The sequence below is a fragment of the Microplitis mediator genome, chromosome 9 (assembly GCF_029852145.1).
Source record: "Microplitis mediator isolate UGA2020A chromosome 9, iyMicMedi2.1, whole genome shotgun sequence".
Lineage (NCBI taxonomy): Eukaryota > Metazoa > Arthropoda > Insecta > Hymenoptera > Braconidae > Microplitis > Microplitis mediator.
In genome coordinates this window covers 21,960,489-21,987,530 of record NC_079977.1, presented here as the reverse complement: position 1 = coordinate 21,987,530, position 27,042 = coordinate 21,960,489, and the positions used below count along the sequence as shown (strand labels likewise).

Below are 27,042 nucleotides of genomic sequence, written 5' to 3'. Positions count from 1 at the left end.
GGGTCCTATAGATTTGTAAATTTGTTTTTTGAGATGCATTAATATTTTTGTCTTGTAATTTTTGAATTGGGCCTTATAATTATTTTTGACACTTATTGGGCCTTATTCATTATTTTGTATCTCGGAAATTTTAATTGTTACAGGATTTTATCCTAGTTCATTTTGGGTCTAATATTTTTTTAAATTGGGCCTTATAATTACTTTCTTTTATATTTAAAATAAAAAAATGGTCTTACCGATATTTTGAAAAGGCCCCGTGGAATTATAATCACCGACAGGTAGAGGTAACGTTGCATTGTTAAGAACAACATTACGCTGCATGTCATAATGATGAGATGAATTTAAACCGTGTCCTGGATACCCTGGATGGGATGGATGTCCAAAATCCGTCGCACCAGGAAATGATAGGAATAAATCCGTCGTCCATCTTTGGTCCCCGCCCATTCGTCGGCCATATGCAACTTGACTCTGAAAAAATTAAAATTCATTATTCATTAATTCAAAAAAAAACCGCGAAAATTCGCGAATTTAAAATTGTTATTTCATTCATTTATCACTTGGGCCCAAATTACCCCAGAGACTTTTTCATGGGCTTGAAATTTATTTCAAACCTTCCTCTATACACATGTAAATTTTTTTTTTCTTGAACTCTAATAGCCTCGGAGTCAAGACTTTAAAAATTCCTCTAGGAAAAACCGCGAATTTCAAATTTTAATTTTAAAAAATTTACAACTCGGGCCCTAATTATCTCAGGGACTTCTGATTGGTCTTAAAATTTTCTTTGTTATTTCTTCTGTAAACCTGGAAAATTTTACTCCTTGTTCACTAGTATCTTTCGAGTTACGAATTTTTAAAAAATGCGCAAAATAAAAACCGCGAAAATCCGCGAATTTAAAATTTTAATTTTTGAAAATTTATAACTCTGGATCTAATTACCCTAGAGACTTCGTCTTGGTCTCAAAATTTTCTTCAATCTTCCCTCTATGACCCCCTAAATTTTTATTTCTTAATCTCTTATAACCTCGGAGCTAAAAATTTAAAAAAAAACCGCGAAAATCCGCGAATTTAAAATTTTAATTTTTTAAATTCATAACTCCGGCCCTAATTACCCCAGAGACTTCGTCTTGGTCTCAAAATTTTCTTTGTTATTTCCTCTAAAAACCTGTAAAATTTCAATTTTTGCTCTCCACTATCTCCTGAGTTACAAATTTTTAAAAAGTCCCGCCAAATAAAAACCGCGAATTTCAAATTCAAATTTCAAAAATTCATAACTTCCGTTCCAATTACCCCAGAGACTTCGTCATGGTCTCAAAATTTTCTTTAATCCTCCCTCTATAACCACCTAAATTTTCATACCTTAATCTCCCATAGCCTCAGAGCTAAAAATTTTCAAAAAAACCGCGAAAACCGCGAATTTAAAATTTTAATTTTTGAAAATTCATAACTCTGGCCCTAATTACCCCAGAGACTTCGTCTTGGTCTCAAAATTTTCTTTGTTATTTCCTCTAAAAACCTGTAAAATTTCAATTTTTGCTCTCCACTATCTCCTGAGTTACAAATTTTTAAAAAGTCCCGCCAAATAAAAACCGCGAATTTCAAATTCAAATTTCAAAAATTCATAACTTCCGTTCCAATTACCCCAGAGACTTCGTCATGGTCTCAAAATTTTCTTTAATCCTCCCTCTATAACCACCTAAATTTTCATACCTTAATCTCCCATAGCCTCAGAGCTAAAAATTTTCAAAAAAACCGCGAAAACCGCGAATTTAAAATTTTAATTTTTGAAAATTCATAACTCTGGCCCTAATTACCCCAGAGACTTCGTCTTGGTCTCAAAATTTTCTTTGTTATTTCCTCTATGACCCCCTAAATTTTTATTTCTTAATCTCTTATAACCTCGGAGCTAAAAATTTAAAAAAAAACCGCGAAAATCCGCGAATTTAAAATTTTAATTTTTTAAATTCATAACTCCGGCCCTAATTACCCCAGAGACTTCGTCTTGGTCTCAAAATTTTCTTTGTTATTTCCTCTAAAAACCTGTAAAATTTCAATTTTTGCTCTCCACTATCTCCTGAGTTACAAATTTTTAAAAAGTCCCGCCAAATAAAAACCGCGAATTTCAAATTCAAATTTCAAAAATTCATAACTTCCGTTCCAATTACCCCAGAGACTTCGTCATGGTCTCAAAATTTTCTTTAATCCTCCCTCTATAACCACCTAAATTTTCATACCTTAATCTCCCATAGCCTCAGAGCTAAAAATTTTCAAAAAAACCGCGAAAACCGCGAATTTAAAATTTTAATTTTTGAAAATTCATAACTCTGGCCCTAATTACCCCAGAGACTTCGTCTTGGTCTCAAAATTTTCTTTGTTATTTCCTCTATAAACCCGTAAAATTTCAATCCTTGCTCTCCACTATCTTCTGAGTTACAAATTTTTAAAAAGTTCCCGCCAAATAAAAACCGCGAATTTCAAATTTAAATTTCAAAAATTCATAACTTCCGTTCTAATTACCCCAGAGACTTCGTCTTGGTCTCAAAATTTTCTTCAATCCTCCCCCTATAACCACCTAAATTTTCGCTTCTTAATCTCCCATAGCCTCGGAGCTAAAAATTTTCAAAAAAACCGCGAAAACCGCGAATTTGAATTTCAAATTTAACCCGCCAAAATTACCAACTCCCGCCCAAATTACCCCGCAGCTCCTAAACAGAACAAAAAATTTTCATCATTTCCCCCCTTTTACCCCCACAAAATTTATCCAAATCCGATTAAACCCAAGCCCTAGTCTCGTCTGTAAGCCTCAAAAAAAACTCCCGGGTGGCCAAGTAAAAAATAATTTTTCCTCGTCAGTATAAATAATTTAAATTTAATCAGACAGATCTAAGGACACCATAAGATTGTCAGGTGTCAAACATATATGTATAACATCGTTAAACTATTGTTATTATTATTATTATTAAATATCTTTTTAAAGTATCGGACTCCTGCTGATTGCGTGGGAGTTATTAATAGTCTGACAAAAATATATACACATATATTCATCAATCATATTTTTATTTAAATATATCAAAATTAACTTTTGTCGTCAAAAAAAAATTTTTTTTTTCATTTAAAAAAAAAAAAAAAAAAAAAAAAAAATTACCGTAAGGTAAAAAAAAAAAAAAAAAAAAACGATAATAATAAAATGCAATTGCATCTGTCGTGCTGAGGTGATGATGCATTTAAATAGATTTTTTTATTTCAAATTTCTATTGCTGTCAGGCCGCCATATGGCGAATGTTCGCGGATTCGCGCTAGTGTAATTTTATTTTTTATTTTTATATTTTATTTTATTATTATTGTTGTTGTTATTATTTATGTAGCTGTAAATAACGTATGTAGATATGTAGGACGAGAAATATTTCAATGATAAATATTTATGTATGTTTGTGGATTGAGAGTGGGGGAAATTAATTGTGATTACTAATGAGGTTATTGGGTTGGTTGAGATTTAGAAATGTGGTATGGAAAAAATTTGTAGCTCGGAGGATGGTGGAGATTAAGGAGTGAAAATTTACGAGGTTATAGAGGAGGGAGTAGAGAAAATTTTGAGACCAAGAAGAAGTCGCTGGGGTAATTAGGGCCGGAGATATTAATTTTTGAAATTTGAATTAGAAATCCGCGGATTTTCGCGGTTTTTTATTTTTTAATTTTTAAAAATTCGTGGCTCTGAGGCTATCGGAGATTAAGGGCTCAAATTTTCCAGGTTTATAGAGGAAGAGTCAAAGAAAATTTTGAGACCAAGAACAAGTCTCTGGGGTAACTAGGGCCGGAGATATGAATTTTTGAAATTCGAATCAAATATTCGCGGTTTATTTTTTTTTTAATTTGAAAAAATTTGTTGCTCGAAGGCTGGTGGAGATTAAGGAGTGAAAATTTACGAGGTTATAGAGGAGGGAGTAGAGAAAATTTTGAGACCAAGAAGAAGTCTCTGGGGTAGTTAGGGCCGGAGATATGAATTTTTTAAATTTGAATTAGAAATCCGCGGATTTTCGCGGTTTCTTATTTTAGATTTTTAAAAATTTCTACCTCTGAGGCTATCGACGGTTAAGGGCTCGAATTTTCGAGGGTTAAAGAGGAAGGGTCAAGGAAAATTTTGAGACCAAGAACAAGTCTCTGGGGTAATTAGGGCCGGAGATATTAATTTTTGAAATTTGAATCAAATATTCGCGGTTTATTTTTTTTTTAATTTTAAAAAATTTGTAGCTCGAAGGCTGGTGGAGATTAAGGAGTGAAAATTTACACGGTTATAGAGGAGGGATTGGAGAAAATTTTGAGACCAAGACGAAGTCGCTGGGGTAATTAGGGCCGGAGATATGAATTTTTGAAATTTTAATTAGAAATCCGCGGATTTTCGCGGTTTTTTATTTTTTAATTTTAAAAAATTTGTGGCTCGGAAGCTGGTGGAGATTAAGGAGTGAAAATTTACAAGGTTATAGAGGAGGGAGTAGAGAAAATTTTGAGACCAAGAACGAGTCGCTGGGGTAACTAGGGCCGGAGATATGAATTTTTGAAATTTGAATTTTAAATTTTCAAAGTTCCGCGGTTTTTTTGTGAGAATTTTAAAAAAATCTCAACTCCGAGGCTATCAGAGATTAAGAAATAAAAATTTACTGATGTATAGTAGAAAGGTCCAAGAAAATTTTGAGACCAAGAACAAGTCCCTAGAGTAATTAGAACCAGAGTAATTAATTTTTTAAATCCTACTTTCAAATCCGCGGATTTTCGCGGTTTTTTTTTTTTCTATTACAAATTTTTTTTTCAACGGCTATTGAAGATTAAGAAATCAAAATTTACCGAGTGATAGAGGAAGGATTTAACAAAATTTTAAGCCCCCGTAGAAGTCTCTGGGGTAATTAGGGCCGGAGTTATGAATAATTAAAAAATGTAAATAAAAAAAAAAAATGTTTTCCTGTTTGCGTTTGAGATTTTGATCTTTCGATTGATAAATACCGTGTGAACGATAATATCCATTGAATAATATTATCATTGATAACTAAGTAAAGCTAGTGTAGAGTAATAATATTTTTTATTCGCGTTAAGAAAACACTCGGTGACTTCACTAAAATACTGAACGAGAATAGAATGACGTGAGTGGTCATGTGTGCGTGTGTGGGTGATGTGATTCTTGATACGGGTGACAAGTTGATCGATGTTGACAACAAGTGTAACATCATAAAGGGGCTCCGTTGGATTACCTGGCTAGAGATTTTAGATATTTTCGGATTGTCACCTGGACAAATATAACAAGTGCTTCACTCTCACGCTTATTTTTTTTTATTGCTACTAGAATTTCAACCTATTAAATTAACCGTTTACTTGACATCTTTTTTTTTTAAATAATTGAATAATAAGCGATCAAATTACGAGAAGATTTCAAATTTTTAATTCGGAACGGAAACTTTGAAAATTTATTGTGCTGACCCTAACTACCCCAGAGACCTCTACATGGGCTTCAAATTTTTTTGAATCCTTCCTCTGTGACTCGGTAAATTTTTATTTCTTAATCTTCGATAGCCGCTGAAAAAAAAATATTTTTAACGTGGAAAAAAAAACCGCGAAAATCCGCGGATTTAAAATTCAAATTAAAAAAATTCATAACTTCTGTTCTAATCGCTCTAGAGACTCGTTCTTGGTCTCGAAATTTTCTGTGATCCTTCCTCTATACACCTGTAAATTTTCATTCCTTAATCTCTGCTAGCCACAGAGCTACAAATTTTCAAAAATTAAAAAATCAGAAACCGCGAATTTCTCATTCAAATTTCAAAAATTAATATCTCCGGCCCTAATTACCCCAGGGACTTGTTCTTGGTCGCAAAATTTTCTTAAATCCTTTCTCTATACACCTCTAAATTTTCATATCTTAATTTTTGATACCCGCTGAAAAAAAAATACTTTTGACTTTGAAAATAAAAACCGCGAAAATCCGCGGATTTAAAATTCAAATTTAAAAAATTCATAACTTCTGTTCTAATTGCTCTAGAGACTCGTTCTTGGTCTTGAAATTTTCTGTGATCCTTCCTCTATACACCTGTAAATTTTCATTTCTTAATCTCCCATAGTCAGTTCAGTAAAAAATTTTACTTTCCAAATCTCGAGCTCTCGATTCCATTCATAATCACAATCACATTAATAATAATGATAATAATTATTTAAAAATTTTCTAAGTACCATCTGCTATCACAACATACATCTACCGTTTGATGGCCTTAAATAATGTCCATTTTCTCTTTTTTTTTTCTGTCCTTTTTACCCACAAGTGCTTCCTACTCCGTAAATCATCGCAACTAAAAACTCGATATATTTTCTCACTCGTAATAATAATTAATCATCAATTATTAATAACTTTTTTTTTTATATAAATTTTATATTAAATAATTTATCAAAAATTTCTTATATATATGTATATATATATATATATTTATTCAACGCATATTTAACTTGACACTTTGACGTATCTGTCAATCGCAAGTTGACGTTTAAAAAAAAAAAAAAAATATATATATATATATGAAATTCGTGAGAGAGGTCAATTTGGTCAATTTTTTAGCATAAGAAGTCAAGGATTTTTTTTTTTTGACTTCAAGTGTCAGTAGAAAAAAAAAAAAATTCTAGTAATTTTTTTTTTTTCTCAAAAACAAATAAAATATAAATATATAAATATATATATATATATTTAATAAAAAAAAATTGATAGAAAAAAAAAGTGAACAATTTCCTTGAGACGAGAAAACGCGGCAGGACGTCAACATATGTTGGATTTATGTAGTGTGAAATGTATAATTCACTTATATATATGTATATATATATATTTGTATGACATATTTTATATTGTTATATTAATAAATTTATATATTTATTTGATAAATAATAAAATAACTCCGGGAGCAGAGAAAATACTTTTATATAAAAGGAAAAAAAAATAATATCTCGGTACCTATGGGTGGAAATGTAAAAGTTGAGGGGTCGTTGGAAGGGGAATTTAACTGGCTACAAATTTGGTAATAGATGAAAATCGCGTGGGAGTGATAGATTGGAAGATATGATCGTTTTTTAGGGACAAAAAATTTTGGTTTAGGAAATTGGAGCTCAGGTGGTGACAAAAAATTGTTTAGAGCTCTGTAACTTTGTACCGGTTGGTTTTAGGGTAATGAGCTATAGGACCAAAATTGTAAGAAATTTAACTGGCTACAATTTTGGTGATAGATAAAAATCGCGTGGGAGTGATAGATTAGGAGATATGACAGTTTTTTAGGGACAAAAAATTTTGGTTTAGGAAATTGGAGCTCAGGTGGTGACAAAAAATTGTTCAGAGCTCTGTAACTTTGTACCAGTTGGTTTTAGAGCAATGAGCTATAGGTCCAAAATTGTAGGAAATTTAACCAGCTACAATTTTGGTGATAGATAAAAATCGCGTGGGAGTGATAGATTAGGAGATATGACAGTTTTTTAGGGACAAAAAATTTTGGTTTAGGAAATTGGAGCTCAGGTGGTGACAAAAAATTGTTCAGAGCTCTGTAACTTTGTACCAGTTGGTTTTAGAGCAATGAGCTATAGGACCAAAATTGTAGGAAATTTAACTGGCTACAATTTTGGTGATAGATAAAAATCGCGTGGGAGTGATAGATTAGGAGATATGACAGTTTTTTAGGGACAAAAAATTTTGGTTTAGGAAATTGGAGCTCAGGTGGTGACAAAAAATTGATTAGAGCTCTGTAACTTTGTACCGGTTGCTTTTAGGGTAATGAGCTATAGGACCAAAATTGTAGGAAATTTAACTGGCTACAATTTTGGTGATAGATAAAAATCGCGTGGGAGTGATAGATTAGGAGATATGACAGTTTTTTAGGGACAAAAAATTTTGGTTTAGGAAATTGGAGCTCAGGTGGTGACAAAAAATTGTTCAGAGCTCTGTAACTTTGTACCAGTTGGTTTTAGAGCAATGAGCTATAGGTCCAAAATTGTAGGAAATTTAACCAGCTACAATTTTGGTAATAGATAAAAATTGCGTGGGAGTGATAGATTAGAAGATATGACTGTTTTTTAGAGACAAAAAATTTTGGTTTAGGAAATTGGAGCTCAGGTGGTGACAAAAAATTGTTTAGAGCTCTGTAACTTTGTTTCGGTTAATTTTAGAGCATTTACCAAGAGGACCAAACTTGTAGGGAATTGAATTTCCAACAATTTTGGTCCTTTGGAAAATTAGCCTAGGAGTGATTGGTTACAAGTTATGGGGATTTAAAGAAAAAGGAGTAAGAAATTTTGAGTAAAAGATTTTTTTTTTCCAGAGAAATTGAAATTTTAATTTTAATTTTTCTTTGTTTATTTTTAAAAAGGGATGAGAAATGTTTTAATAATTGGTAGTGATTTATTGTGGTTGTGTGTGGGCCCTTTTATTTAATGGGACTTTGAGTAGAGAGCGAACTAACAAAAGGTTCTAGTGTTTAAAAATATATTACGTCTTCACGGAGTGTTAATATTTGTGTGCTGGGTTACAGTTGAGTGTACGGTGTGTACGTTTGTCAAATAAAATTAAATACTCATATATTAATATATATAAATATATATTAATTATTATTTTATGATTTTTTTTTAAATTATTTTAAGTTTCTGTCTATAGAAGCATTTTTCCAGAGTTTCCTTAAAGGAAAATCAAAAACGTTGTAGGTAATTTTGTGGGGAATTTTATGAGCTACAAAATTTATTTGGACGATTTTTGGGAAAAATTATTTTATGACCCGGAAAAATGCGATTGAAGGTCAGAATTCAGGTGGAAATTTCGAAACTAATTTTATTTCATGTTTTGGAATTTTTTTGAGAAAGTTCTAATGAAGGAATTTCATTTAGTTATAGGTCATTTTGTAGGGAATTTCAGCAGCTACAAAATTTGTCCGAAAGATTTTTTTGTAAAAAAATTATTTGAGGATCAAAAGTCCAATTAAAGGTCAAGTGAAAAAATTTTAGATTTTTTTTTTAGGAATTTTTTTTTACGGAATTCTATGGAAGGAATTTCATTAAATCATAGGTCATTTTGTAGGGAATTTCAGCAGCTACAAAATTTGTCCGAAAGATTTTTTTGTAAAAAAATTATTTGAGGGTCAAAAGTCCAATTAAAGGTCAAGTAAAAAATTTTCGATTTTTTTTTTTAGGAATTTTTTATGTTTGGGAATTTTTTTACGAAATTCTATGGAGGGAAATTTATTAACTTATAGGTCATTTTGTAGGGAATTTCCTAAGCTACAAATTCCTTCTATTGATAATTTTATCAAAAATTAATTTCCCGCCCGAAATTCCAAAAATTCACTCCCTTTTTCCAAATTTCTTTTCCCACCCTCTAAATTTATTGAAATTTTCCTCAATTTTCTCCAGAATTTCCGCCCAATAAAAAAATCCGCCGATTTTTTCGAAATTTCCACACAATTTTCCGAATTTCCCAACCGCAATTTTCATCTTCTTTTCTTTTCTGAAACCTCCGTCATAATTTTAAACCCTAACTCTTCTCTGTTGACAAATTACTGAGTTACGATCTCGGAAAACTGTCGAAATTTTTTTTCTTCCGTAACCAAACAATCGATTAATTTGTAAATAGCGACCGTAACCCACAAAGTAACCACAAAAATTCACCATAAACCATTACCGTGACTAATCACTTGACTCTAGAGGTTTCGGCGTCGCCAAAGTTCCCAAAACTCAATAGATTTTCTGTCTCCGACACTATGACGCCGGGACCGAGACTCAGACCGAAAAGTCACTTGAGGTTTGGGAACGATTAGGCCCCGGAATATTCGACAGGTAGGAAATTTTCTCAAGTGCTCAATTGTTCGGCAACATTTTGACAGGATCCTCGTCTACCTGCGGTTTAAAACTTGTAATTACCTGAATTACCGGTTTAACTATTCACCAAAATCGACAATTAGGCACTGAAATTTTTTTCAATTTTTATCACGCAACAGGAAATGAAAATTTCCGATGGAAATTTTTATTAGAAAATTTTGTGGAAAAAATTTAGTAATTTGGGATTTTTTTAAATTTGGGAGCTGGAAAATTTTTTGGAAAAGTGGGGTGAGGTGCAGATTGGAAAATTTTGAAGAAAATGGAAAATGGGAAAGTGAATTTTGAGCAGAGGAAAAGGAAAAGAAAAGTTGAGGAGATAAAATTTTTAGTTTTTGTGGTTTAATTCAAATTTACGGGTCAGAAAATTTTTTTTAAAATAAACCGATAGGTGGATCTGGTAGCTTATGAAATTCCGCGTAAAATGACCTATAATTTGATGAAGTTTTCTTGAGGGGAACTCGGTGGAAAATTTACGATAGGATGTTATTAAAAAATTTTGAATGGTTTTTTTGGCATTAAATTAAAATTTTCATGATAAAGAAATTTTTTTAATACAAACTATTCGTGTATCTTGTAGCGTATTAAATTCCCTACAAACTGACCTATAATTTAATTAAATTCCCTCACTAGAACTTTCACAAAAAAATTCCTAACCATAAAAAATTACTCCCTAAAATTTCCTCCAAAAATTCCACTCTTCCAATTCGAGCTTTAATCCCATTTTTGACTTTCAAATAATAATTTTTTCGAAAAATCATTCAAATAAATCTTGTAGCTCATTAAATTCCCCACAAAATGACCTACAATGAAATTAAATTCCCTCCCTCCAAACTCCTCAAAATCCCTTCTATAGATAAAATTACATCCGAAAAAAATCCTCTTAATTTTTCTTTTCTCAAAATTCAATTTTTTTTCCAAAAAACCAACTCATGGACCAGCTCACTAAATTCCTCACAAAATTTCCTATACCATACTCCGAAATTTCCTCCCCCCAAAAAAAATTCCTAACCATAAAAAATCACCATAAATTATCTTCCAAAAATTTCACTCTCTCATTTCGAGCTTTAATCCCATTTTTGACCTTCAAATAATTATTTTTCCAAAAAATCATTCAAATAAATCTTGTAGCTTATGAAATTCCCTACAAAATGTACTATAACTTTATCCATATTAACTCATGGGAAAGTGACGGAAAAAATTCTCAAAGATAAAAAAATCCATCGAAGAATTTCTCCTCCAAACTTTTAATTTTCTCCTGACCTTTAATCGAACTTTTGACCCTCAAATAATTTTTTTTTCCAAAAATCTTTAAAACAAATCTTGTAGCTTACAAAATTCCCTACAAAATGACCCACAAGTAAAGTAAATTCCCTCCCTCCATCTCCTCAAAACCCCTCATATAGACAGAAATTCTTCCAAAAATCTCCATTTTCTCAAAACCAATTTTCCAAAAACAATTTTATGGACCTCGCGTACAAATTTCCCTCTAAAATTACCATCTTACCCCCCCCCCTTTCCAAACTACTCACAAAAATTTCCCAAAAAATCCCTACACAAAAATTAGCCGTCTAACTTTTGGATTCTTTTCAAAACTCAAATAAAAAAAAAATAAATATTTCCAAAAATTCCACCTGTAGATTTTTTCATTTCCTACACGTGCATTTTTTCCTTTTTTTTTTTCTCAATTAAATCGTTCCTAAAAAAAATCCCAAATTTTTAATTGCCCGCTAACTCCCGCATCCAAAAAAATCCTTCTCAATTTTCACAAATTTCCTCCCCTCGATTTATTGCCCCCCCCCCCCCTCAATCTTTTTTACCGACAAAATGGAACTAGAACAATAAAATTAAACTAAAAAATATAAAATAGTTATCGTGCAAATAATTATCCGTTAATCCTCCTCGCGTCTTCTATCTCGCGACTCGCGACTCGAGCTACAAGATATGTCATTAGGTTTAATAACTCCGAGGACATATATAATAATATCACAGCGACACATTTAATGACTGAATTAAATTAATATATTATTTTTACAAAACATTTCATATATTTCTTAACCTCGTCCTTAAAATCCCAGACTAAACATCTCCCGACTCATGGCAATTTTTTTAAAAATTCTAAATTAAACCGTCGTCCCATCGAGTGTTATTGTGACGGACTGACGGCCATTACGTCACGTTACGCAACAAGATGGCGGCCATTAATGGGAATGTAAAACATGTCATTTTTTGGTAACTCCTCTCTCACGCTACTGTCGTATTAACACTGACCTTACTCACCTTTAATTACTGCTTATATATATTATATATTAATATACTCCACTTATATTTTAATTATATTATTACTATATTATATTCTGCTAGTATTTTTATTCACTTAATTGCTGATATTATTTTTCATTGAGAGCAAGAAAAAATATAATTGACATGTTTGCTGTCAATTATTTTCGCATTAGGAGGTTACGCTATTTTTAAAAAAATGTTTAATGGGTTAAGTAGGTCGTTTTGTGGAGAATGTTCGTGGAATTTTTGGAAAAATTCTTGGGTTAAAGGGAAATTTGGAATTTATTTTGAGAAAAATGGAGATTTTTGGGAGAATTTTTATTTATATGAGGGATTTTGAGGAGATGGAGGGAGGGAATTTAATTTACTTGTAGGTCGTTTTGTGGGGAATTTTGTAAGCTACAAGATTTGTTTCAAAGATTTTTGGGAAAAAAAATTATTTGAGGGTCAAAAGTTCGATTAAAGGTCAGGAGAAAATTAAAAGTTTGGAGGAGAAATTCTCCGATGGATTTTTTTATCTTTGGGAATTTTTTTCGCCACTTTCCCATGAGTTAATTGTATAAAGTTATAGGTCATTTTGTAGGGAATTTCATAAGCTACAAGATTTGTTTCAAAGATTTTTGGAAAAAAAAATTATTTGAGGGTCAAAAGTTCGATTAAAGGTCAGGAGAAAATTAAAAGTTTGGAGGAGAAATTCTTCAAAGGATTTTTTTATCTTTGAGATTTTTTTCCGTCACTTTCCCATGAGTTAATTGTAAAAAGTTATAGGTCATTTTGTAGGGAATTTTATAGGCTACAAGATTTGTTTCAAAGATTTTTTGGAAAAAAAATTATTTGAGAGTCAAAAGTTTGATTAAAGGTCAGGAAAAAACTAAAAGTTTGGAGGAGAAATTCTCCGATGGATTTTTTTATCTTTGGGAATTTTTTTCGACACTTTCCCATGAGGTAAATGTAAAAAGTTATAGGTCATTTTGTAGGGAATTTCATAAGCTACAAGATTTATTTGAATGATTTTTTGGAAAAATAATTATTTGAAGGTCAAAAATGGGATTAAAACTCGAAATGAGAGAGTGAAATTTTGGGAAGATAATTTATGGTGATTTTTTATGGTTAGGAATTTTTTTAGAGGGAGGAAATTTCGGAGGATGGTATAGGAAATTTTGTGAGGAATTTAGTGAGCTGGTCCATGAGTTGGTTTTTTGGAAAAAAAATTGAATTTTGGGAAAAGAAAAATTAAGAGGATTTTTTTCGGATGGAATTTTATCTATACAAGGAATTTTATGGAGTTTGGAGGAAGGGAATTTAATTTCATTGTAGGTCATTTTGTGGGGGATTTAATGAGCTACAAGATTTATTTGAATGATTTTTTGAAAAAATTATTATTTGAAGGTCAAAAATGGGATTAAAGCTCGAATTGTTAGATTGGAATTTTTGGAGTAAATTTTAGGGAGTAATTTTTTATGGTTAGAAATTTCTTTGTGAAAGTTCTCGTGAGGGAATTTAATTAAATTGTAGGTCATTTTGTAGGGAATTTAATACGCTACAAGATCCGTCGAATAGTTTGTATTAAAAAAATTTTTTTATCATGAAAATTTTAATTTAATGCCAAAAAAACCATTAAAAATTTTTAAAAATCATTCTATCGTAAGCTTTTCCACCGAGTTTCCCTCAAGAAAACTTAATCAAATCATAGGTCATTTTACGCGGAATTCCATGAGCTACCAGATCCACCTATCGGTTTATTTTTCAATAATTTATCTGACCCGTAAATTTTAATCAAACCTTAAAAACTAAAAATTTCATTTCTCCAAATTTTCTTTTCCTTTTCCTCAGCCAAAATTCACTTTCACATTTTCTATTTTCTTTCAAAATTTCCTAATCTACTCAACCCTATTTTCCAAAAAAATTAAACACTTTCCACTTTCCACAGTTTCCTAACTTGCCAACCATAACCTTACAAATTTTCCTCTTCCTCCACAACTTTCATTCCCAATGTGTTTCCCATAAAATTTTCTTCGCCCATTTTCCATTTCCCAAAGAAAATTTTCTTTACCTGAATTAATCCCTCGTCTACTAGAAAACTCCAACATTCCACGTCCACGTGGCTCATAAGTTCTATTTTCCCATTGAATTTTCCTGTTGCAAAAATAAATTTTCCACTTTTCCAATTTTTCACTATCACTAAAAAAATTATCTATCACTACCCGAAATTTTCACAAGCACTAAAAAAAATCGAGAAATTTTCCGGCCCAATTTTCCAAAAAATTTTCCGGAAAATTCTTTTTTTTTTTTTTAAATTCGAGTTAACGTGACTACAGAAAACGTGTCTAGAGACTCCTGAGAGCGAACTGACGTAAGTGAATGCATTGAATGTACAGAGACTGAGTAACAGTAGATTTTTCTTACCTGCGTAAAGAGAAGGGGTTTCTTAACTTCCAATTGGTCTCTCAGCTTACACTAATGTTATTATTATTAATCCTACATCTGTGTACCCTTAAGTACCTCAATTACCCCTTTAATTACTTAACTAATAACAATAATTGTATTTATTTAAATAAAATGAATTTATTTTCAGTATAAAAGTAAAAGTTTCCTCAATTTTTATTTAAAACGCCTGTAACTTTGTAAATATGAAAATTTGGGAAATTTTCATTGATTACTTTTTTGTAGAGCGGAAAATTTCTGATCAAAAATTTGAATGACGTTTTTTTTTATTATCATTATTTACAAAGATATGAGTAATTTAAGAGAAAAAAAATTCTAAGATGACAATCATGGGAAATTTGAACTAGAGTTTTGGAAAAGTGGCTGTAACTTTGTAAATATTGAGTTTAGGGAAATTTTTATTGATTACTTTTTTGTAGAGCGGAAAAATTCTGGTGAAAAACAATTAGGAAATTTTCCTCTATTGTGATTATTTACGGAGTTATGAGCGATGAAAGATAAAAATTGGCGTCGGTTTTGATGTGAAGCGAATTTTGAAGTTAGAAAAAAAAAAAAATTTAGTAGTCGAGTAATTGAGTACTTAGAGGACTATCAGCTGTCACGGTAACGTATTTTAATGAGACATACGTATGATCTCATGCGTGGAATTTATTTCAGGCTCGAGAAGGCACAAAAGTGTCGAAAAAAATAATTATTTTGAAATTTTATTATTTTTCGGCTGCTGTTTATCGCCCGTTAAATTATCCCTGTGTTTTTTTAATTTTTAGAAATGTTTTGACATGTGTTGACACTCTAACGGTTTATTATTATCCGTATTATTATTATTTTTTATTCAAATTTATTTTATTTTTTTCCTTTGACGATTTTTTTCCGAATTTTTAATTTTCTTCTGAACTTCAATCGAACTTATGACCTTCAAATAATTTTTTTTTCTAAAAATCGTTCAAACAAATCTTGTAGCTCATTAAATTCCCCACAAAATGACCTACAATGAAATTAAATTCCCTTTCTCCAAACTCCTCAAAATCCCTTCCATAGATAAAATTACATCCGAAAAAAATCCTCTTAATTTTTCTTTTCCCAAAATCCAATTTTTTTTCCAAAAAACCGTCTCATGGACTAGCTCGATAAATTCCTCACAAATTTCCTATACCATACTCCGAAATGTCCTCCCTCCAAAAAAATTCCTAACCATAACAAATCCCCATAAATTATCTTCCAAAAATTTCACTCTCTCATTTCGAGCTTTGATCCCATTTTTGACCTTCAAATAATTATTTTTCCAAAAAATCATTCAAATAAATCTTGTAGCTTATGAAATTCCCTACAAAATGACCTATAACTTTTTACAATTAACTCATGGGAAAGTGTCGGCAAAAATTCCCAAAGATAAAAAAATCCTTCGAAGAATTTCTCCTCCAAACTTTTAATTTTCTCCTGACCTTTAATCGAACTTTTGACCCTCAAATAATTTTTTTTTCAAAAAATCTTTGAAACAAATCTTGTAGCTTATGAAATTCCCTACAAAATGACCTCCTATCTTTTCAAATTTCCTCAAAGGAAACTCCTGAAAAATGATTATATAGACAGAAATCGATTCAAAAAAAATTTTTTTCTCCCAATTTCCACATTAAAAATAATTTCATTAAATAATCATCACTTTAATCAATAAAAATAATTATCATTAAATTCCTCAGTAACATCACGAACTAAAAAAAAAATGGTACTATTAAACTACCGTCGGATTAACGAGTTATAAAATATAAAAACGTCAAGGTTTTATTTATCACCTTGGCCTCTTGTCTTTCCTCATATAAATATATATATAAATATATATACCATGTTTTCCATCATTATCAACTATCAGTTATTACACTCATGCATGTCTCAGTACAAAAAAAAAAACGTCTCAATAAAATAAAATAAAGAGAAAAAAAAAAACCGCGAACCCGCGGAACCGCGAAGTCGCGAAATGTCGCGGGATTTAAATATAATTTGTTATTATTTATAAATGATAATTATTACGTTTAATGATTGATTATTAATTATTACAGATGTTTATTATTATTTTTATTGACATTGAAAATTACGCAATTTTTTTTTTTTTTCTTATGAATTTTTTTTGAAAGTTGTTATTAATTAATTTATTTATTGTAATTATTATTGTGTTTATGGTTTTGTTGAGTGACATTGAACTTGTTGACATTTTTTTTTATTTTTTTTTTTTAATGGAAAATCAGAAATTTTATTTTTTTATCTATTTCTGTACATAAGCATTTTTGCGAAGTTTTCTTCGAAGAAATTTGAAAATGTAGTAGGTCATTTTGTAGGGAATTTCATAAGCTACAAGATTTGTTTCAAAGATTTTTCGGAAAAAAAATTATTTGAGGGTCTAAAGTTTGATTAAACGTCAGGAGAAAATTAAAAGTTTGGAGGAGAAATTCTTCGATGGATTTTTTTATCTTTGGGAATTTTTTCCGTCACTTTCCCATGAGTTAATTGTAAAAAGTTATAGGTCATTTTGTAGGGAATTTCATAAGCTACAAGATTTGTTTCAAAGATTTTTGGGAAAAAAAATTATTTGAGGGTCAAAAGTTCGATTGAAGTTCAGAAAAAAATTAAAAATTTGCAGAAGAAATTCTTCCGTAGATTCTTTTATCTTTGGGAATTTTTTCCGTCACTTTCCCATGAGTTAATTGTAAAAAGTTATAGGTCATTTTGTAGGGAATTTCATAAGCTACAAGATTTGTTTCAAAGATTTTTGGGAAAAAAAATTATTTGAGGGTCAAAAGTTCGATTGAAGTTCAGAAGAAAATTAAAAGTTTTCAGAAGAAATTTTTCCATGGATTTTTTTATCTTTGGGAATTTTTTTCGTCACTTTCCCATGAGTTAATTGTAAAAAGTTATAGGTCATTTTGTAGGGAATTTCACTAGCTACAAAACCCACACCTCAGTTATTAAAAAAAAAATTTATCTTTTCTCGAAATTGAATTCTTTCTCTCAAAATTCTACGAATTCCTCTAAAAATTCAAATATTTCCCCAATTTCAAATGCAAAATGAATTTTATTTTTTTAATTACTCCCTACTTAAGTTCTCTAATTACTCATTAATCATCCCTCTATCCCTTTACTCAAAAAAAAAATTTTTAATTGCCGCCACAAAATAAAAATCTTAACATTCTGAGCCAGACATTAATTTCTCTTACGACTGCTAATTATTAGTTTCCCATGAAACATTACATATATATATGATATATATATCATACATTATATAACCCAACCTCCCACTTGCAAAAGTTATAAATTAAAAAAAACTATTTTATTACTCGTAAAAGTAAATCGTAAATTACCGCCTCTGTATTTAAAAAATTTAAAAATCCCGCGCTTTTATTTAAAATGGCGGGAACGAATTAAACGGGGGAAGAATTTGAAAATAAAAATGTTGATAAAGTTGATAAGAAATTACCTGATAGTGACGATGGTGCGAATGTGGGTGGGAATGATACTGGGGTGTGTGAATCATGTCGTCAATTTCGTCTTCGATTAAAGATGTTGAGGTTAAGGTTGAGTTTAAAGTTGAGACTGATGTTGATGTTGATGAAGATGGCTCGTCTTGTTTGCGCAATCTCGGTCCTACACGGTCACGTTTTTTTAATTCTTTTTCCTGTTGAGTTTAAGGAAGTTGACGGTGAGTTAAATGTTGACTTGTTGACTCAAAAGTTGAGTGTTGACTTTAATTTTTAATTTTAAGGAATTTTTATTTTTATTGATAATTTAAGATTTAACTAGAAATTTTTCTAAGGGAAGAGTTGACTTGTTGACTCAAAAGTTGACTCGTTGACTCACAAGTTGAGTGTTGACTTTAGTTTTTTATTGTAAGGAATTTTTATTTTCATTTGTAATTTAGGATTTGACTAGAAATTTTTTAAGAAAAAAGTTGACTTGTTGACTCAGAAAGACTTGTTGACTCAAAAGTTGAGTGTTGACTTAACCTGAGTGTTGATTTTAATTTTTTATTTTTAGGAATTTTTATTTTTATCGATAATTTAATATTTAACTAGAAATTTTTCTAAGGGAAGAGTTGACTTGTTGACTCAAAAGTTGACTCATTGACTCACAAGTTGAGTGTTGACTCACAAGTTGAGTGTTGACTCACAAGTTGAGGGTTGTCTTTAATTATTTATTTTAAGGAATTTTCATTTTCATTTATAATTTAGGATTTGACTAGAAATTTTTTTAAGAAAGAGTTGACTTGTTGACTTACAAGTTGATTTTTTATGTTAATTTCTTATTTTAGTGAATTTTTATTTTTATTTATTATTCAGGATTTGACTAGAAATGTTTTTAAGGAAAGGGTGACTTGTTGACTCAGAAGTTGACTTGTTGAGATGTTGACTAGCATTTATTTTAAGGAATAGTTGACTAGTTGACTTAAAGTTGATTGATTTTTTTTTACTTCTAAAATATTTACTAAGTTGATTATGAAATTTATTATGTTAATGCTGGTGTTGACTCAGTTTATAATTTTTTAAATGTTGATGTTGATTATGAGAGAACAGAGTTGATAAAAAATGGACCTCAACATATGAATCCGAAGTCAACACTTCGAGTTGACAATTTAAAATTTATATTGCGAGTCAACAGAAGTTAATAAGATATATTTCAAGCCAACAGTTGACTAAAAAATTAAATTTTCAAATTTGACAAAATTTTTTTTTCTAATTCAACTTCTAAACACTTTTTTGAGAAAATGTTGACTAAAAATTTTAACTCAACAGTTGACTTAAAATTTTTTTCTGATTCAAATGTCAAATAAAATTTTCTTTTTTGATTCTCAAGTCAACGATTTATGTAAAATATTAACAATGCAGTTGACAAAAATTTTTGAGTCAACAGTTGACTCAAAAAAATTTTTTCTTAAATTTCACTAAAATTTTTTCTGATTCAAATTAAAATGATTTTTTTACAAAAAGTTGACAAAATTTCTAAGTCAACAGTTGACTCAAAATTTGTTATCTTCCGAATTTTACTAAAATTTATTCTAATTCAAATTCAAATGATTTTTTTACAAAAAGTTGACAAAATTTCTAAGTCAACAGTTGACTCAAAATTTGTTTTCTTTCAAATTTTACTAAAATTTTTTCTAATTCAAATTCAAATGATTTTTTTACAAAAAGTTGACAAAATTTTCAAGTCAACAGTTGACTCAAAATTTTTTTTTTCGAATTTCACTAAACATTTTTCTAATTCAAATTCAAATGATTTCATTGCAAAAAGTTGATAAAAATTTTGAAGTCAACAGTAGTCTGAAACAAAAAATGTTTTTTTACCTCTGGTTGTTCATTGAGCCCCACAAGCTGTAGAGCTTCTTCAAGATTGAACCCGTCGGGAAGTCCCAGCGAGTCGTTACAAAGAAGTCCCTCAACACCAGAGCCAGCGAGCAAACTATCGCTCAACAGTTCCGACGGAAAGTCATCTTCTAGCCCAAAATTATTGCTCAGTCCCAATGAATCCTCACTAGTAAGTCCGATTTCCGGGTCATTTAATGCCCCGACTTGGACTCCAGCTTCCAATCTAGTCGACGTACTTTCACTGGCACTAGTTCCGCTAATTGGACTTTCTAATATATATTCACCTGTAATTAAAACCAACCACAAAATTCACCACTTGTTACTTCATCTCTTCTCATCGCATTTTCACAAAATTTTTTTTAAAATTTAAAACTCGCGGGTAAGTTTTTTTTTTTTTCTTAAAATTAAAACACTCACGATCTAATTACGCGTAATAACGAATAATGACGGTGCGAAATTAGGTTTGACGTCAAAGATCGTCACTCGAGGACTGACTCGCGAGCGGCGAGGACCGGATTCGAAGAAAGTCGAGGGTGGGGATGAGAAAGAGGATAAAAAATGGAACCAATTTACAAAAGGGGATGTGGGATACACCTGCTTGGCTACTGAACCCCTCGGTGACTCCGCCCTATCACCAATCCTGGCTCTCGATCTCCTACCCTTGATCGCTGGATATTTTATTTTATTTTTTAAAAATAAATTACGTGGATTTATTATTTCATTTTTGATCAGAGTTTCAAAAATTCATATCTACGGTTCTAATTGCACTAGAGACTTCTTTGAGGGCTGAAAATTTTCTGTAATCATTCCTCTATATCCCTGGAAAATTTGAGCCCTTAATCTCCGATGTCTCAGAGCTAGAAATTTTCAAAAATTGAAACATAAGAAACCGCGAAAATCCGCGGATTTAAAATTTAAATTTCAAAAATTTATAACTCTGGTCCTAATTACCGAAGAGACTTTTTTGAGGTCTCAAAATTTTCTTTGATCCTGACTCTATATACCTCTAAATTTTCGTTTCTTAATCTCCAATAGCCTCAGAGCTAGAAATTTATAAAAAGTAAAAAATAAGAAACCGCGAAAATCCGCGGATTTCAAATTTAAATTTCAAAAATTCATAACTCTGGTCCTAATTACCGTAGAGACTTTTTTGAGGTCTCAAAATTTTCTTTGATCCTTCCTCTATAACCCTGTAAATTTTCATTTCTTAATCTCCAATACCCTCAGAGCTACAAATTTTTAAAAATTCATAAAATAAAAAACCGCGAATATTTGATTCAAATTTCAAAAATTCATAACTCCGGCCCTAATTACCCCAGGGACTTCTTCTTGGTCTCAAAATTTTCTCTAATCCTTCCTCTATACACCTCTAAATTTTCATTCCTTATTCTCTATTAACCTCAGAGCTACAAATTTTCCAAAGTTTAAAAATTAAAAAACCGCGAAATTCAAAATTTTAGAATTAACGTCTTATATTTTAGAGCTAGCCTACACTATATAAATATATAAATAAAAAAATATATAAAATAGTTATATATACACAATAATGAACGTTAAAATATTCTTAGCTTCATAACTCGAGAAAAAGGGCATCGGTGCAGGTAAAAATAATTCACCTGCGTGACGAGTTCTGGAGATGGTTAAAAGCCTAAGAATATTTATGTATATATATATATATATATATATATATATATATGTAAGAGATGATCGTCGATGAAGCATAAAAGGATAAAAAAAAAAATAATAATAAAGGTGGTTTTTTTTTTTTTTTTTTTTTTTTTTTTAATATTTTTATTCTCAAGGCGGTTTGACTTTGAGTGGTTACCAGAAGAAGGTCGCACCTTTTTCGATGCCTATTACATTAACGAGTAGCGGCCATTGTCTGCTTAAAATTCGTTACTTTAACTCACGATAATGGCTGACAACACCCTCTTTCACGTCACTATTTATGTATCGAGTTTGAAGACTTTATTTAGTAATTTTTATTTACTTTTATTTTTTATGGTTGACTGCGAATTTTTATTTCGTAAATGACGCGAGATTGAGGAGTGAAAATTTAGAGGGGTATAGAGGAAGTTTTGGAGAAAATTTTGAGACCACGAAGAAGGTTCTAGAGTAATTAAAACCGAAGTTATGAATTTTTGAAATTTAAATTTCAATTTCGCGGATTCTCGCGGTTTTTTTTAAGGGAGAAATTTTTGAAAATTTGTAGCTTAGTAACTACTGGAGATTAAGAAATTAAATTTTCGGAGGTTATAGAAGACAGATTGAAGAAACTTTTGAGACCAAGAAGAAGTCTCTGGGATAATTCAAACCGGAGTTATGAATTTTTGAAATTTAAATTCTAAAAGCGCAAAATTTCGCGGTTTTTTTTAAGGGAGAAATTTTTGAAAATTTGTAGCTTAGTAACTACTGGAGATTAAGGAATGAAATTTTCGGAGGTTATAGAGAAAGGTTTAACGAAAATTTTGAGACCAAGAAGAAGGTTCTAGGGTAATTAGAACGGAAGTTATGAATTTTTAAAGTCGAAATTTTGAATTCGCGGTTTTTAGTTTTTAAGTTTTAAAAATTTGTTGGGTTGGAATGACTGGGGATTAAGAAATGAAAATTTACAGGGTTATAGAGGAGGGATTGAAGAAACTTTTGAGACCAAGAAGAAGACTCTGGGGTAATTAGGACCAGAGTTATGAATTTTTGAAATTTGAATTGTAAGTTTGCAAAATTTCGTAGTTTTTCTTTGGAGCGATTTTCAAAAATTTGGAGCTGAAAATCTACTGGAGTTTAAGGAATGAAAATTGAGGAGGTTATAGAGGACGGAGTAAAGAAACTTTTGAGACCAAGACGAAGTCTCTAGGGTAATTTGGGCCGGAGTTCTAAATTTATGAAATTTATAATTCAAAATTCGCGGAATTTCGCGGTTTCTATTGGGAGAGTTTGTGAAAATTTGTAGCTCTGAGGCCACTGGATATTAAGAAATGAAAATTTACACGGTCAGAGAGGAAGGATCGTAGGAAATTTTGAGACCAAGATCAAGATTCTAAGGTAATAAGAACCAGAGTTATGAATTTTTGAAATTTAAATTGTAAATTCGCTAAATTTCGCGGTTTTTTATCGGGCGGTTTTTAAAAACTTGTAACTTAGAAGTTACTCCAGATTAAGGAACAAAAATTTTCAGGTATATAGAGGAAGGACTAAAGACACTTTTGAGACCAAGAAGCAGACTCTAGAGTAATTGGAGCCGGTTATGAAGTTTTGAATCTTAAATCACGAAATTCGCGGATTTTCGCGGTTTTTATTTTGAAATCTTTTAAAATCTTCAGCTCTCATGCAACTAGAGATTAAAAGATAAAAATTTTCAGAGGTATAGAGCAAAGATTAAAGTAACTTCCCAGCCCAAGGACAAGTATCTGAAGCAATCAGAACAGCCGCCAAATTTTTCAAAAATTTCAAATTTCCCGCGACTTTTTCTAAAAAATTCCAATTCCGCGGTCTCGAATTCTAACCCTCACTTTTTTTTCTCAACTACCAATTTTTTGTCCTAAAATTTGCTCTCGCCCTTCCTCGAGTCCTTTAATTTTTTTTTCCAAAAATTTCCCAAAAAAATCTTAATCCCGTCGGCCCGCGCCCTCCCTAAAAATCAATTTAAATCAATTCTCCCCCAAAAATAACTACCCCAACTTATAAGAACATTAATTAGCTTCCTTACAAGGTCTCACAAAAATAGACATCAATCCAGTAACTCATATATATCTATATATATATAGACATATATTTGTCACTAGAATTCGTGACAGGCAAACAGTGGAGTGAAAATTTATTCTCGGCCTATTTTATTTTTTTTGTCATATATATGTATTATATATTCTTTACTAAAACCCACCCGGATTATTAATACACATAGTTATAAATATATATGAATTTTTGCAAGTAATGGAGTAGTTATTATGATGATCGGTCGTTAGGGATGAAAATGCTTTTGAAATAAAATTAAAAAGAATAGAAATAAATATGAGAAATGATCTGTCAGCGGCTGTATGTATATATATTTTATACTTATATACATTTTTTCTACTATTGCAGGAGTATAGATTGCTTAGAAATATATATGCGCTGGAGTTAAAAGGGACGGAAAATTTAAAGAAACTCGTGTCTGTTTGTTGCCGAGATGATTTTGCAGAAAAACTTAAGAGAATTTTTTTTAATATAATTTTTTATTTTTTCCCGGTTGTGGAAATGGGATTTTTCATAGAGATATTTCCTGATACATTTCTTCGATCTTTTTTAGTTTCACGGAGGGAGAATATTTTTTTCTGTAGAAATCTTGAAATTTTTCGGTGAAACGAAAAATTTTCACGATTTTTAATTGAATATATAGCAGAAAATAAATTATTTTGTATGAATTTTTCGGATAAACAAGAATTTTTTTCGGAAAATTTTCAATGCTTCGAATAAAAACGAATTTTTTCTAAGATTTTCTCGATTTTCCCAGTAAAATAACTTTTTTTCTTGAAAATTTACAATTTTCCGGGTGAAATGAAAATTTTCATGATTTTTTGTTTGAAAATATCGCGGAAAATAATTATTTTCTATGAACTTTTCAATTTTTCTGATAAATAAGAATTTTTTCCGGGAAATTTTCAATATTTCGAATAAAAACGAATTTTTTCTAAGATTTTCTCGATTTTCCCAGTAAAATAACTTTTTTTCTTAAAAATTTACAATTTTCCGGGTGAAATGAAAATTTTCATGATTTTTTGTTTGAAAATATCGCGGAAAATAATTATTTTCTATGAATTTTTCAATTTTTCTGATAAATAATAATTTTTTCCGGGAAATTTTCAATATTTCGAATAAAAATAAATTTTTTTAAAGATTTTCTCGAGTTTCCCAGTAAAATGATTTTTTTCTAATGAATTTTCCGAGTGAAATGAAAAGTTTTCATGAGTTTCGTAAAATTATTGCGTAAAAATAAAATATTTCCTTCGGATTTCACAATTTTAACTGAAAATAATTTTTTTCAGAAAATTTCATCATTTTTCCAGGAAAATAAATTTTTTTTTCAGAAACTTTTCCTTTTTTCCTGTGGAAAAATATTTTTTGAAGATAATATAAAATTTTTGCATCAAAAATAGATTTCCATTGATTTTTCTGACGATTTTCTAATTTCTGTCTGGAAAATTCTATTTTCTAATTCACAAAGAAAATTTTTCATTGAAAATGTATTTTCTGATAATTTTCCGCGTCTATTCAAATATTTTCTGAATTTTCCAACGTGACTTGAATGATTTTTCGAGAAAAAAATTATTTTCAGCCAATTTTCATTATTTTCATACGGAAAATTGAATTTCTTTTGAATTTAGTAATTTTCCGACGGAAAATATTTGACTCAATTTGCATTCCAGTTCTTCATTTCAGAAAATTTTTTGAACCACTCTTTTATAAAATTTTCCACGAAGAAAATGAGTTTTCCGTCAATATCACAATTTTCTTTAATAAAATTAAGTTTTTCATAGATTTTCTTATTTTTCCCAGCAACTCAAAGAATAAAAATTAAAATTTTTCGTTTTTCCAGTGAAAAAAATTTATAAAAGTGTTTTCCGACTTTTCCATAAAGAAAAATGAGTTTTCATTTACTTTCCAAATTTTCTCGAGTTAAAAATCAATTTTCCTAAAATTTTCAAAATTTTTCCTTTCGATCAATTTTATTATTCTCTAGATATTGAATTTGATTAAAAATTTTCCAAAAAGAAAACTCAATTTTTCCAAAGATTTTCTATTATAACAAACAAAATTTTCCAACAAATTTTCCTTAAAAAAAATGTTCACCTGACGTTTACTCCCAATCGCATTTAATCCATTGAAAATTCACATAAAAATTTCCATCACAAAAAATTTTTCCAAAAGGTAAAATTTAAATTTTTCGAACAAAAAAATCACTTTTTATAAAACCACAACTCGATGACAGAAAAAGTTCAAATCACACTTTAGATTTAAAAGAAAAACGAGGAAAAATCTTTCTATCGAATCGCGAGGAAAATCCGCGGAGTCGCGACAGAGTTTTGAAACTGAGGGACAATAAAATCCCTTGGGTATCGGTACGAACAGTGAACGGCTCTCGTGGATAATGAAACTAAAAAAAATGTAAATTAAAAAAGATAAAAAAAATTAACCAGCCAATGGCGTTCGAGTTAGAGAATTTAAAGATGGCCGCTGACAATGCGCAGCAGAATGTTCTCACAGAGAAGGGGGGGCCTTTATAACATTCCCGAGCCCCCATTGGGGGGACTAGCCTCATCATTTCTCTTCTCACACTCATATATTATATATATATAAATATATTAATCAATATACCGTCGATTCGAGCATTAAATTTAATTTTAAGTTTTATAAAATGGAGCCGCCGCGAGTCTGATGAAATTTTTTTTTTTACTTGGCTTTGAAAAATTCATTTCTCAAAAACTACCAGAGATTAAGGAACAAAAATTTACATGGTTATAGAGGGAAGTATTAAGAAAATTTTGAGACCAAGAAGAAGTCTCTAGAGTAATTAGAACCGGAGTTATGAATTTTTGAAATTTAAATTTCAAATTCGCGGTTTTTCGCGGTTTTTTAATTATTCAATTTTTGAAAATTTGTAGCTCTGAGGTTACTGCTGATTAAGAAATGAAAATTTACATGGTTATAGAGGGAAGTTCAAAGAAAATTTTGAGACCAAGAAGAAGTCTCTAGAGTAATTAGAACCGGAGTTATGAATTTTTGAAATTTAAATTTCAAATTCGCCGATTTTCGCGGTTTTTTAATTATTCAATTTTTGAAAATTTGTAGCTCTGAGGTTACTGCTGATTAAGAAATGAAAATTTACATGGTTATAGAGGGAGGTTTAAAGAAAATTTTGAGACCAAGAACAAGTCTCTAGAGTAATTAGAACCGGAGTTATGAATTTTTGAAATTTAAATTTCAAATTTGCTGATTTTCGCGGTTTTTTTAATTATTAGATTTTTAAAAATTTGTATTTCAGAGACTATTAGAAATTAAGAAACAAAAATTTTTAGGGTTACAGAGGACGGATTAAAGAAAATTTTGAGACCAAGAA

The 27,042-nt window shown here is 30.3% G+C and overlaps 1 protein-coding gene across 4 annotated transcripts in view; it reads right to left on the bottom strand.

Moving 5' to 3' along the window:
• LOC130674283 (endoplasmic reticulum membrane sensor NFE2L1) overlaps positions 1-27,042 on the bottom strand; it is a 76,729-nt gene that overhangs the window by 17,165 nt on the left and 32,522 nt on the right. For 3 of the 4 annotated variants that reach the window (XM_057479574.1, XM_057479576.1, XM_057479577.1), the window contains 3 exons: positions 19,929-20,233; positions 18,065-18,262; positions 237-468 (listed from right to left, as the gene is read on the bottom strand). In XM_057479574.1, coding sequence (XP_057335557.1) covers positions 237-468; positions 18,065-18,262; positions 19,929-20,233 — 735 coding nt within the window. The remainder of the gene's footprint in view (positions 1-236; positions 469-18,064; positions 18,263-19,928; positions 20,234-27,042) is intronic. The other variant, XM_057479575.1, reaches the window with a different exon arrangement.